General features: G+C 35.0%; 1 protein-coding gene across 3 annotated transcripts in view; it reads left to right on the top strand.

Annotated features, from left to right (window-relative positions):
• The window catches only part of LOC580315 (casein kinase II subunit alpha), a 30,025-nt gene that overhangs the window by 6,211 nt on the left and 10,817 nt on the right, over positions 1 to 12,997 (top strand). For all 3 annotated transcript variants that reach the window (XR_970459.2, XM_780382.5, XM_003728535.3), the window contains exons 2-8: positions 1,551 to 1,662; positions 4,644 to 4,745; positions 6,851 to 6,901; positions 8,324 to 8,383; positions 10,577 to 10,660; positions 12,037 to 12,147; positions 12,742 to 12,944. Coding sequence is in view for 2 of the 3 variants with exons in the window: in XM_780382.5 (XP_785475.4) it covers positions 1,551 to 1,662; positions 4,644 to 4,745; positions 6,851 to 6,901; positions 8,324 to 8,383; positions 10,577 to 10,660; positions 12,037 to 12,147; positions 12,742 to 12,944 (723 nt within the window). In the remaining variant the exon portion in view is untranslated. The remainder of the gene's footprint in view (positions 1 to 1,550; positions 1,663 to 4,643; positions 4,746 to 6,850; positions 6,902 to 8,323; positions 8,384 to 10,576; positions 10,661 to 12,036; positions 12,148 to 12,741; positions 12,945 to 12,997) is intronic.

Genomic DNA, 12,997 nt, shown 5'->3' on the forward strand with positions numbered 1-12,997 from the left:
AATAAGACATTTAATCAAATGTAACAGAAGGTTTAGACAATTTATACTACCGGTATTCATTATTTAATAGGGTGATTTGGGACACTTACATTTCTTGTAAATACCTTCAATGTACATGTAGTCAGGGACTTTATTGTATCTGAATGATGTCAAGTCAATGGGAGTACATTTGAGTTCATGTTTAGTACACATGTTCGTCTCACCTGTCACCCTACCCCTTGTTTACCCGACCTTTAAGAAAAGGGTTAGTCTCTTGGAAACTCCCTCACTGGCAGCAGGCCATTTATTGTTGACTTGGAAGCAGAAGGGCTCTAAATACACATGTGTAGTGTCTGTTGGTATAATTGCAGTACATTGTAGAACTGGTTTGAACCCCCACCCCAAAGGATGTGATTAAAGATTTCTAAATTGTACTTCCAAATGAAGAAATTAGGTTTGAAAAGCTCTGTTACATGATGTGGATAAAGACCCCCCAAATAAAGGGCATCTTTCAAAAGAATTTTTCATCTTTTATTTTGGATGCACTTGCCTGCCCCCCCCCCCCCCTCAACCACATATCCAGTCACCTACATGTACAAAAAAGGATGGAGACTAACAAATTAAGGGCATTTTAATATAACAAGAAATTTCTATCGTTTGTTTTGGACACTCAGATGCACGTGGCTGCCCCCCCCCCCCCATAACACATATCCAGTCACATACAAAGAAGGGGGGGGGGGAACAAGAAATAGAATGTTTTAACATCCATGATTGAAACAGAGAAAATTTATAACTTTTTAACTTCTAGGGGAGGGAGTCAAATTATGTGTGCAATGTATTATGTGCACGTGTAAAAAGCCTCTCTCCATGACAAGCCATAACGTTTCCATGTAAGAAAGAGGGTCATGACATCTCCTCATGTGGCATCCACATCTCAATATAATCTATAGTTCTATACTGAGAAAAATGTTTGTTTTTAGAATTCATTCGATAAATAGGGCATGTTAATGGAAGTCATACCTGAATTTCCAGGGACCATGTTGTAAGCTATAAGTAACTAAAGACTGTACTCCTATCTCTTGTTTATGTGTCTTAGCATTGTATTAGTAGCCTGTAATATATACCAGCTAACATTCTGGATGGTTCAGAGGTCAATGATCAATTAACCAGAGCTGAAATCCAGAGGCAAAACATGGCCCCATCCGATGATACTCCTTGTCTACCCTCATCACCCCGGGATGCAGATTCCTCAGATGCTACTAGATGCATGCACCCGACCTACCAGTCGTTAAAACACATACATGTGTAAATTGTACAGAGCGGCATGTACAGACACCAGCACTGTGCTGGTTCCAGGCTCTATATGAATGTCTATTCGATTAAGAGTTGACAAGTTGCCTTCGTGAAGCAGTCATAGACAACTCCTGCTCTCAACGACTCCTCTGTAGCACTGTAGTTCATCCTATTCATAGGTTGTGGATGTGGAATGAATGAACCATGTCCACTGCCATCAAGGGTTGCATCATCGCCTTAATGGCTGTTCTTTTCTTTTTCTTCCAATGCTGTTGCAGGCAACAGGATGACTACCAGATCGTTAGGAAGCTGGGAAGGGGCAAGTACAGTGAGGTCTTCGAGGCAGTCAATATCACCAGTAATGAAAAGTGTGTCATCAAAATCTTGAAGGTGAGTTGATTTTTTTTCTTTGGAGAAAAGAGGGATAAATTAACGCTAATACAATTGCTTTTCAAGAGGAACTGGCTTGAAGGAATTATAGAATTGTTTAGATGTGCTCAACAGTTGTTTGTGTCAAAACAAAATATTTAAAAATAAAGAAAATACAAGAAATCACAATATCTATACAGGCATAAGACCAAATGTTGTGCTCAAGGTAGGGACAGCTTGCTTGGTTTCCTTACCTTTATTTGCATATTGCTCTTTTTATCAAAAATATATGCCAGGTGTCATTTATCTTGTCTAAAACACTCTGTTAATGATTTTTTAGATTCAGTGATTACCGGTACTTATTTTTTGTTATGATCAGAACTCAAAGTTCACCATTAAAGCATACCATAACCATAAATGTTATGTTTTGCTAGGTTTTGAGACTGAGATAATACACAGATGGTTTCTTGTACATGGACATTGTGCACAAAGATTTCAGTAAAGCCTCGGTCACAAATGCCATTACGGACTGCTACGAACGCCGTACAAACGATTTTCAGACAATGGAAATTCAGGAAGACAATGGAAAAACGGAGATTCGTACAAAAAAAATCGTTCGTACAAATCTTTTGTGACCGTAGCTTAACATGAACAGGCGTGGTTATACCTGGGAAGGGGGCAGGGCTTCAGGATTCTCATTAATTTTCTACATTCACTGTACATGTATGTCTCACTTAAATTTATTTATAATTAATCATGGGGGGGGGGGGGAGAATAGTGGTTTGAGAAAGTTTTAGGGGGCTTAAAGGAAACCTAAACCCCCAAAATAAGTGTAGGTATTCTGAAAAATGAGATGTATTCCTTCCCTTTGATGTACAATATTCCTTACGAAAATATACAAGATATGTATAAATGAAGATATTCCTGGCATGATGTGATGTCTGTCAGCATGACATGGGCGCAGCCATTTTCTTAAAAATGTGACGTATCTGTTGAAGTTGTATCATGCACCAAGCTTTAGTTGGAAAGAATTGTTAAATCAATAACAAAACCTTTAGTTTTCAATGAAAAAAAATAACTGAGATGATAGAAATTATATTAGGTGAAAAATAAATAACAGGGGCACAATTGTAACAAATTCATTTATAAATACTACACTATAGCAGTTGACAAATCTATTTCATTTATGAGAAACCTTCAACCCAGAAGAGCACTAACTAATTTATGCAATTTGCATTCTGGCAATTATAGTACAAAGGATAATAGCAGGTGAATGAAATGCTTCATCACCACACACGTCTGGGAAAGAAGCATCCATAAATTTGAATACATTTACTTGATAAACGACTTCGCATAGTACGTCACATTATCAAGAAAATGGCGATGCCCATGTCGTGCTGAGAAACTGTACTTTATTTTTGCTCTATACCTCTCTCATACACTTTGGTGGGGAATCTTGTAGATGTATGGGTAATAAAATAATAAATCTCTCAGAATAAGTAAAGTTATTACTTGGGGTTCGGTTTCCTTTAAGGCTCTGAAGCCACTCTGTAGAACTGCAACTTTTGAAGCAGCTAAATGTAATACAGTTATAAGTTTTGAAGCTTGCCAGTTGCCAGTATCTAAAATGTCCATGTTTTGATGAGTTACAGCTGTATATGTGTAATTGTGTTCTTTTAGCAATCTCTTTTGCAAATGGTGGGCATAGGTAAACACAAATAATGTTTAGCTCTTAAAAGATTTAAAAGCTAAACCCACAGAAGCCAAACAAATTCTTAATTCTCTGGAGTTAGAGAAGGAGATCTGGGCCTGGGCAATTAACAGAGGAAAAACAGATGAGAGCATTTTCGTGTTCCCAGAGGCATTCTTATTTTCACAGTGCTACTCTACCCAAATCTGCAGCAGATATTTTTGGAAAACAGGAATAATAGTCAATGGTCATGTCAAGTTAATTTGTATACAGTGTTGAAAAAACATGGCATAAATGGGATACAGAAAAACTTATTATTTTTATCCAATTTATTTCAAACATTCATCATTTTGTTTGCCTTATTTTTCTGATTTCACACAAATGAACTTATTTCAAAGGTTGGATTTCCATCTCATTGTCTCAAAATTTGTTAGTCATTATTTGTTTTATACTAGAAACGAAATACATATATTGTCAAGGTGTCGCTTTCTTTCAATACATGTTCGTAGTTATCACTTCTCATTCTTATTTTTCAATGAACAACAATGCCTGTGTGTAGGTGGGTGTTTTAGACTTGTGAGTATGTGCCAAGTATCCATGTATCACACACATGCAGGCATTCAATTCTCAGCTCAATCTGTTTGGATTTGTTTGCACATTCACCTCATTACTTCCAGGATACATGCCGGTAACAATTAAAGAATGATAGCCTATTGGAGAAGTTAAACAGATCTTCCTACATGTACATGAACATGTATGTGTACAAAGCATGAGGCACAAAAGAGAGAGGGAGAGGGAGAGGGGGGGGGGGGGGAATATACCTGAAATTGAGAAGCTATAGGAAGTGGAGGGGGTTGGGGAGGTGTAGTGTATAAAAAAAACTGGAAAACTGTCCTAGATTAAATCTTACTTAATAAACACAACAAGAAGTTCACATGAAAAGTTTATCATGCAAAATGGTTACGGTAAATTTGAGGTTTAATATACAATGTGTTGAATGGGCACTGCTTTCACAAATTTGTTCAACACAACTACCACAGTATAAATAGTAATACCCGTAGCCAAGCTTGAAATAGCCTTTGTAAAAACACTGGAGTGTTTTCCAAGGTGAATAACAAAAACTAAAAAGAGCTCCTTTGATATTTTTTTTCCTAATCCTTGCGAGGCACTAGCCCCTGTTTTCTTTTCAGGTTGCATAGTAGATTGGCTCTCGAGCCTCTCATGCTTGCATTCCCCCTGTGCCAGGTAGAATGGTATTTTACTCTCTCAGACTGTCACTGTAACCCTATCTGTTCTCCTTTTTTTGTTACAGCCTGTGAAAAAGAAGAAGATTAAGAGAGAAATTAAGATCCTGGAAAATCTAAGAGGGGGTCCCAACATCATAGCACTACAAGCCATTGTTAAAGATCCTGTGGTGAGTAATTAAGTTTTAATTCTGTGATATCTCCCTTTAAAAGTATCATGTGTTGACTCCATATACATGTATTTTTCAGTGCTGTGCTGTATAAAGTGTAACTCGGTACTCGGTAGGTTACATGCCTGAAGGTGAGTTACAAAGTCCGAATTCACGCCTGCACTTTGTGGGAAGTAATTTTTCTGTGAGGAAATAGGCTGTAATATTCACAGCATCAAACAGAGAAGTGAAAAATTTATTTGGAGATTTGTTGCCCATGTTAAAAAATAAAATTAGTCATGGTAAAAATGTAAACTTCAAGTTCACTTGTTGGCAGGGTATTCAACATTTTCACTGTCCTCATTTACTGTACAATTGGCTACTATGCATATTTAATTGGGTCTTGGACTTCTTGCTATTTTTATGAAAATTTTAATGATACACAGACAGAGTCTACAAATCACATTTTTTTCTTTACATTTACCTTCTTTACATCTTTATTTTCATCTTTATTTTCATTTATATTTTGGGATACAGACAGTGTACTAGAGCTAAACACAAAATAAAACACACTGTTTAAAAATAGAATTCTGTAATCAATGGCTATTCTGATGAAATTTGATACAACTATCTGGTACTGTTGCGATTATTTTAGAAGAAAGAAAGAACTAGTAAGAAAACAGATTAGAATGAGAAAGGAATGTATTGACATACAATCCCAATGTTTCCATTCCTCGTACAAAAACATTGCTTAGTTTGACAGTCAAAACATAATATTTCACTGTCATTCACAAAGTTGACGAACCCTGCAATATTATACAATTTTGTTTACAATGCAATGAATGTACATATTGATAAATACAATTCTTTTTCTTTTTTGGGGGAGATTGTGAATTGTGTGATACATGTACTATTAGCTTTGTTATGAATGTAATGTTAATCTACTGCTCGTATTATTCAGTTAATATTTTAGCTACATGTGTATAATTTGCAAGTCTTGATAGACATGAATGCATTTTTATCGAGAGCAAAATCAAAATTTTCTCAGAATGACAGATTAGTGCAATATTTGGTTCTTAATTTCAATTCCAAAGCAAGTAATATAGAGAATATATTAGTAGAGATCTTGAAAAACGCTATGCACAACATAAACATCTCCTTGTGCACTCAGGCACACACATACACCCTCCCATACACACTACTACATGGTACAATGCATCGTCTCAGCGCACTGTTCCCCATTCCAGCACATGCCCACACACACACAGTCCACTGGCTACCCGCACTCACATTCCATACATGTCAGCTCAGACAAAAGGTATTCCCTCAATATCAAATTGCACTACAGTACCACAGGGAGTTAAATGCACAATGATTGCACTTCATGCTAACTGTTTTATTTGGTTTTATGTATGATTACCAGGAGGTGAACCAAACTCACAGTACTCATTACGCTGTGGCCCCAATATTACCCCCCCCCCCCTCACCTCCATGCTAGAGAAGTCCCAGAGAAATTATCTGAGAGAATTCATTCATTGTAGTATTGTTACAAGCAGTCAGACAGGACCCTTGACTATAAGGCTGTACATGTGAATGCGAATTGTGTTTTTCTTTCACACATTATAGAAGACTTGTCTGAGGCAATGCTTTGGCCTTGGGAGTGTTTGATGGGGCATATGGAAATATTTAGATATTTGTCTATTGTTAAAGGTTGAAAATCAACCATCTTTTTGTATTTTATAATTCTATTTTTAGTATTTTTATATATTATGGTGTTAAAATTGAAATTTAAGTGTGTACGTGTATAACAAGACAGGCTGATCATTGATGTTTGATAAAATGGTAATGTTAGATTAGAAATTCAGGTTTTTTGCAAGATTGAATAATTTTTTAAAATAAAGTTATAAATCTATGGGTTCAATCATGAATTAATCTAACGATCCTATGTACAGAGTATATACAGGGGTGTAGATAATGACATGAAGAAATATGAAAGTGTAGGTGAAAGGGTAACAATGTAGTCTGTATGTTATGGCAGTCAAAGTAGCAGTAAACATTTAATACAAATGTACATGACTTGTAGATTTTTAACTTTCAATTTCTTTTCTCTATCTTCACCTATCCAGTCCCGAACGCCAGCTCTTATATTTGAGTATGTCAACAATACAGATTTCAAGGTAAGAATACTTTCTACATCTAAACAACAAATCTTGAGAGAATTCCATTTTAATTGATTTCATTGTTTTTTTCCACCACTTCCCAAAGTTTATGTTCCACCTCAAAATTTGAGGGTTGATTGTGATATCTGCATCTATATTGTAATATTGGTTTTTACATTTTATTTTCTATTATAAATTATGTATGATACAAGTATGTCTCTTTTATGTGGGTGAATGTTTATATTTGGATGATCATACAACTTGATACTTACTCACAAATTGGTCAATGTACATGTACATATTACTATTAACATTTGGAAGGTCATGAAATGAGATATTCATGAGTTGGCAAATCAATACAATGTTCTCACCAATGTTCCTTTTTCTTTTCCACAAAGACATAAAGACCAATGAATTTGGGAGTTTATAAAAATGTGATGATACAGCTCCCTCCTTGTACTGCATGTAGCAAAAATGTATTTGAATACACAAAAATGGGAATTATACCATCTAGATCACTTTCGTCATGGCAATCACACTCATAACGTTTTAATGATTCTGTGATGGTATTGCCCTTGTCATTTTCAAAGCGGATAGTCCTAGTTTACCTTTTCAAATGATTTTTAACGGAAGTGAAGTGAATGGAATTATATTTATATTTTATTATTTTATTCTCACATTTTCCGCTGATAAAGTCACACATACTGGCAGGAGTTGCTATATTTTGTTATACACTTCTCTGGGAAAGATATGTTCTTAAGATTGCATCTCCTTTGCACCTCATTATACAAACCAATGGAACTATAGTTAGAGTTGACATTCAAATGTTTCTTTCTTCAAAAAAATACTTCAAATCATCCATCTATGACATCAAATATAATGAAAACAGTGTAGATGTATACATGAATATTTAAGTAGAATTCATAGTAGTGTATCTCATTTCATGACATGTTTTTACTGATCACTTCTGAGATTATAAGCACATGGAGGGAATTTTAGTTTCAAATGAAATGCATGTTTATGCCATAGAATTTGTATTTTTAATGAAAATCACTACGGTACTTGGAGCAGAATTAACCTACATACATATGTAAAAGACTTAGATTGGAAGGGCTCTGGTAATCTCAAAAGAGCTCTTATTAAAATTATAATGATGACCTAAAAATACACATAGTTAAAAAAGGAAATCTCTTTATATTCTATATGCCTGTAGCATATTGAAAAGAGCTGCAAATATTTTTTTTCTTCCCTTCTCTGGTCAGTGAAGAGAGGCAGATCGGTGTCATTTTCTATTGTAAAATCAAAATATTGGTCATGTGCAATGTATAATTATTATTATATTGCATTCTTTGAGTATCTTGGTCTTTAAATGCTTGTATTGATGAACATCTTTACATTTTTCTCTCTTTTCTTCTCTATCTCTTTCTCTCCACCATTCAGCAACTGTACCAAACATTAAAAGACTATGAAATCAGGTATTACCTGTTTGAACTACTAAAGGTAAGACATTTATTTTGTTTTCTTTCTATGCTTTCATCCAGGATTTTGTTAAATTCAACGCTTTCTCTAACCTTTCATAGTCAAATTCATAAAATCTCATGCTGACAAACAATCAATGTGTATTTATTTGCTTAAAGATTGGATGCATCATTCATACTTCATACATTAGTTGGTTCAGTCATACATCAGGTTTATCTTTTTTATCATCCCTTCTGGCATTTGAATGTATGATGTATTTCCATTGTGTGATTCTTTGAGTACCTTGGACGACATCCAATCTTCATCCACTTCAATTCTGTCTTGCATTTCTGATGAAGAAATTTCCATAGACAACACTATACATGTAGATGCTTTCTCTTTTCACACATTGCCTTGGCTTGTGTTGACATCTACACGATTCCAATGTACTTATTTGTGCTACCTTAAACAGAGCTATTTTACTCCTAACAGCTTACGAAATACTATTTTTTGTGCATAAGGAAGGTGTGTAAAGTCATGTAAAAAGATAATTTTCTCATGTACACATGTATGACACTTTCATGAATTGCACCGATGTATCAGTGTCAAGAGAAAGCTAATTGAATTACAGGAAATTCTTGTCACAAAAATAACCATTTGGTACTTACAAATTGTGGATATGTTTAAAACAGGTCACATAATTTTCTGAATTTATAGTTCGTGATGTAGGTCTTGAAAGCTCAGAAAGAGGTCGGAGCAAAAAAATATGAATGCCTTAGAGCCAATCTTACTTCTCTGTAGAAATATTTGACAATATTTTTCTTGAACAAAATATTATGACACTGTTGAAAGTCTGTATCTACTTGTTCATTATAATATTAAATGATGTCTGAAACTTCCAAGGACATCTTAAATTATGCTTTTCCTCTCTGAGATGTGAAATTTGTAGGAAAATATGGCTGCAATACTAGTTTCAATAATTTGAAAATACATTTAGATCTAAAAGAGATTTAAAAGAGGCAATTTTAAAATTTAAATTGTAATCATTGTGCATGAAGCGTTACAACATACATGCATACATTTTGAAATATTTCCAAGATTATGTTCAAAATGAAAGATTTTCCTCGCAACAGTTTATGAAAGATTTGTGCATGATTCAGTCACAAGTTCACTTTGATAAAATTAAGTACAGTACTAGTCATGTGATGACATTGTGGAGGGAAAAAAAGAAACTAGGAGCAATTTCAAAAGGTTGATTATGTAGCACTTTGATGTTTTGGAAATATGAAGTAAAATAAGTTAATTTAATCTTGCCGAAAATCATATGGACTGCACACAGAGACTGACTGGTACATGGGATTGGGATTACACTCGCATATGACATGAAGTTTGACCTTCAGCTATAGCTCATTATATTTTCAAATATGGGGTCATTTGAAGAGCAATCCCCTTACAAAGGATATTTCTACCATGTTATTCTAAGAAACTAATCTAAAAGAATGAGTCAACTCACAAATTAGCGGTATTCATCTTTTAACCCAAACTCAACCTTTGAAATTCAAGGGGGAAAGTCAGGGAAACTCAAATAGGAAGGCAGGCACCTACCCACACATTTTTTTCTCTGTTGAAATTGTCTCTAAACATTGTATAAATTGAGGGTTATACGTACAAAACTCAAACTATTCTTCAAAAAGTTCTTATTACAAAGAGGTTGTCGTTCATCTTTACTTATAAATTGGTTCATGAATTTGATTCTTTAAACCGTGATATTCTTTTTATTTCAAAGTAGTATTAAATGAAAGCATTATGTACTGTCACGTGAAATCTTAACGTGACATGTTTGTAAAGTTAGTTGCTACTGTAAAGGCTCGTTCAGATACAAAGCTGTAAACCGCAGCATTTTTTCTTCTTCTCATAACCTGTAAATAAATGGCAATTCAGTGCAGAAGGTCCTATGCATATTCACTGAGCTCTGTGTCGTAAAATACAGGATTGTAAAGCATATTACACTTTCGTCGTGGAAATAATAGGATTGAAATTTAAAAAAACACCACTGTTTACCACCTCATATTTGAGCAAGACTTAAGGGTGAATGTCTGCTTGGGCATTTTTTGTGGAAGCTGGAACTCCGATGAAATAGTTTATGGATGTGAGTAAGTTTTTAAATTGAAAGTCTGTAACTCATGAATGATGATCTTTAAAAAAATGTTTTTATTCTATGTTATCTTTTTCCAGGCTTTAGATTACAGTCACAGTATGGGTATCATGCATCGAGATGTGAAACCACACAACGTCATGATAGATCATGAAAACAGACGGGTGAGTATACTTGCAAGGCAGATCTTGGACTAAATGTACAAATCACCAAAACATGCTTTGCCCTTGATGTAAGGGCTTTCATATCACTTTACTATATTCAAATATGAGCTTCAGATTACAAAGAGATTATGTGTAATAATCATTACTTTCCTGTCAAAACACACTCACTTCTGGCCGAAGTACGCTTCCTGGCACGGTTTGCTCTCACACTGTTATTCACGTTTAAAAGCGGTCTGGAGCCGTCTAGGAAGCGAACCGGTTCATCGCGAAGTAGTCTCCTGGATTGATCCAGAGGTACACTTCCTGGCTTTCACACTGTATTCATGTACATGTAAGACCGCTCTAACGTAGACCGGTCCAGGAAATGAGTGAGAAAGGGGCCTAATATTATTATCTTATCTCTAATAGATGAAGGCCCACATGATACATGAAACATGAAAAATCAGGTTCTATTTCTTAAAATTTTAGGGTTTCTAGAATACCGGTAAAGAAATATTCAGAAAATATTCCAGAATTCTAAAGATTTTCTATATCAATAATAAATTCCAAAGTATAACAAAAATTGTGATGGTTTTTCAAATGTTTTTTAGGCTGTGTAAATGGTCCTTTAGACTTGGCACACAAATCATACTCTCGTTGTTATCTCTAATCATACAAATAACTGAACCCAAAATATTTCTATCACTTTCACTTTACATTTATATAAATGAGTAACCCTTGTGAGAGGCAAAGTGGTTTGGAGACAGTTTTGCTATTTTAGCATTATAGATATAAAGAGAATATTGGTAGTTTTCTCATTAGGGTATATTCAATGGTCATTTGAATGCTTTATTAGGGTCCTGAAAGTAACACTTTGCTATTTTTAGAACAAGTATGTAACATTATTCATTAATTACAGTCTTGATTATATGTTCAGAAATTCATGAAGTACAGAATTATAAACAGGATTTGTGTTTCAGATATCACTTTTCATCAATATTTGATTGTGCATCTCTTGAGTACATGCATGTTATTTATATCAGTTTGCTATTTATTCCTGAATGTATTTATGATTTGAGTCCGAATAATTTCTTGTTATGTACTGTCTGTTGAGAGCTGGAATGGTGTTGAATCAGTCTTGTTCAACATTAAATTAACACTGTTATGTAGAATAATATTTGAGCACCTCATTGCCAAAATACGGAGGTATTCATACCCTTGGCTGCCTGAAATAGTGAAATCATACTGTTTCAAAATGAAACGAGTGAGGAAAGAATACACTTTTTGAATCTATAATATACTATTCCTCATGAAATTACATGCTCAAGCAGTTTCTAATATGTGGTGTTTCATGAAATCAACATTAATCGAAAACAATTTTGTTCTCGTCCATTCAGCTGCGTTTGATAGACTGGGGTCTAGCAGAGTTCTACCATCCCGGGCAAGAGTATAACGTCAGAGTAGCATCAAGATACTTCAAAGGTCCTGAACTGCTAGTCGACTACCAGGTAATATAAATTATAAAGCATCTAATTCTTGAAGTATTATACCTCTAGAAAGTACTGGCAACTACCAAATACATGCTAACCTTCCTAAGGCAACATTAAAAATAAAGTCTACTTACTGTGACTTCCCAAACATTTGTTTTCATAAATAAGAAGAACCTTAGATATGTTATTATTTTCTGGATGTCACGGCATAGGATAAGAACTTTAATCCCAATAGAGGCACAGGCCATGTCCCGAGTTATGTTAGAGACACAGGCCATGTCCCGAGTTATGTTAGAGACAACATACATGTACTTAATGTTTGCGTAAGTCATGAATTATACGACTTGTGCACAACTTGAGTATTGCCCAAGTCAATGCATTTGACTCGGTCTTGTCCAAATTGACTTAAGCAAGGTTTACTGTATGTTTAATTACTAAGTGCTTTTTCATTGTTCCAATATGTGACAATGCTGCAACCAGCCTGCTGTAAAAGTGCTTTAATAATAAGAAACGATTATCATTAGCACATTCTGTTTTGTAGTGCTCTTCAAGTTTGGGCACCAATTGGCCAGAACAAACCATGGACCTCATTCTCTGTTTATATCTCCACAGCTGTACGACTACTCACTAGACATGTGGAGTTTGGGCTGCATGCTAGCAAGTATGATATTCCGCAAGGAACCCTTCTTCCACGGCCACGACAACTACGACCAACTAGTCAGGATTGCCAAAGTCCTGGGCACGGACGAGCTCTACGAGTACCTGGACAAGTATCAGATTGAACTGGATCCGAGGTTCAATGATATCTTAGGAAGGTAAAGTGAAAATTGAAGTTAAAATGATATCAACGAATACTGATAGTGGTAAT

The sequence above is a fragment of the Strongylocentrotus purpuratus genome, unplaced genomic scaffold, assembly GCF_000002235.5.
Source record: "Strongylocentrotus purpuratus isolate Spur 01 unplaced genomic scaffold, Spur_5.0 spur5_scaffold_8, whole genome shotgun sequence".
Taxonomy (NCBI): domain Eukaryota; kingdom Metazoa; phylum Echinodermata; class Echinoidea; order Camarodonta; family Strongylocentrotidae; genus Strongylocentrotus; species Strongylocentrotus purpuratus.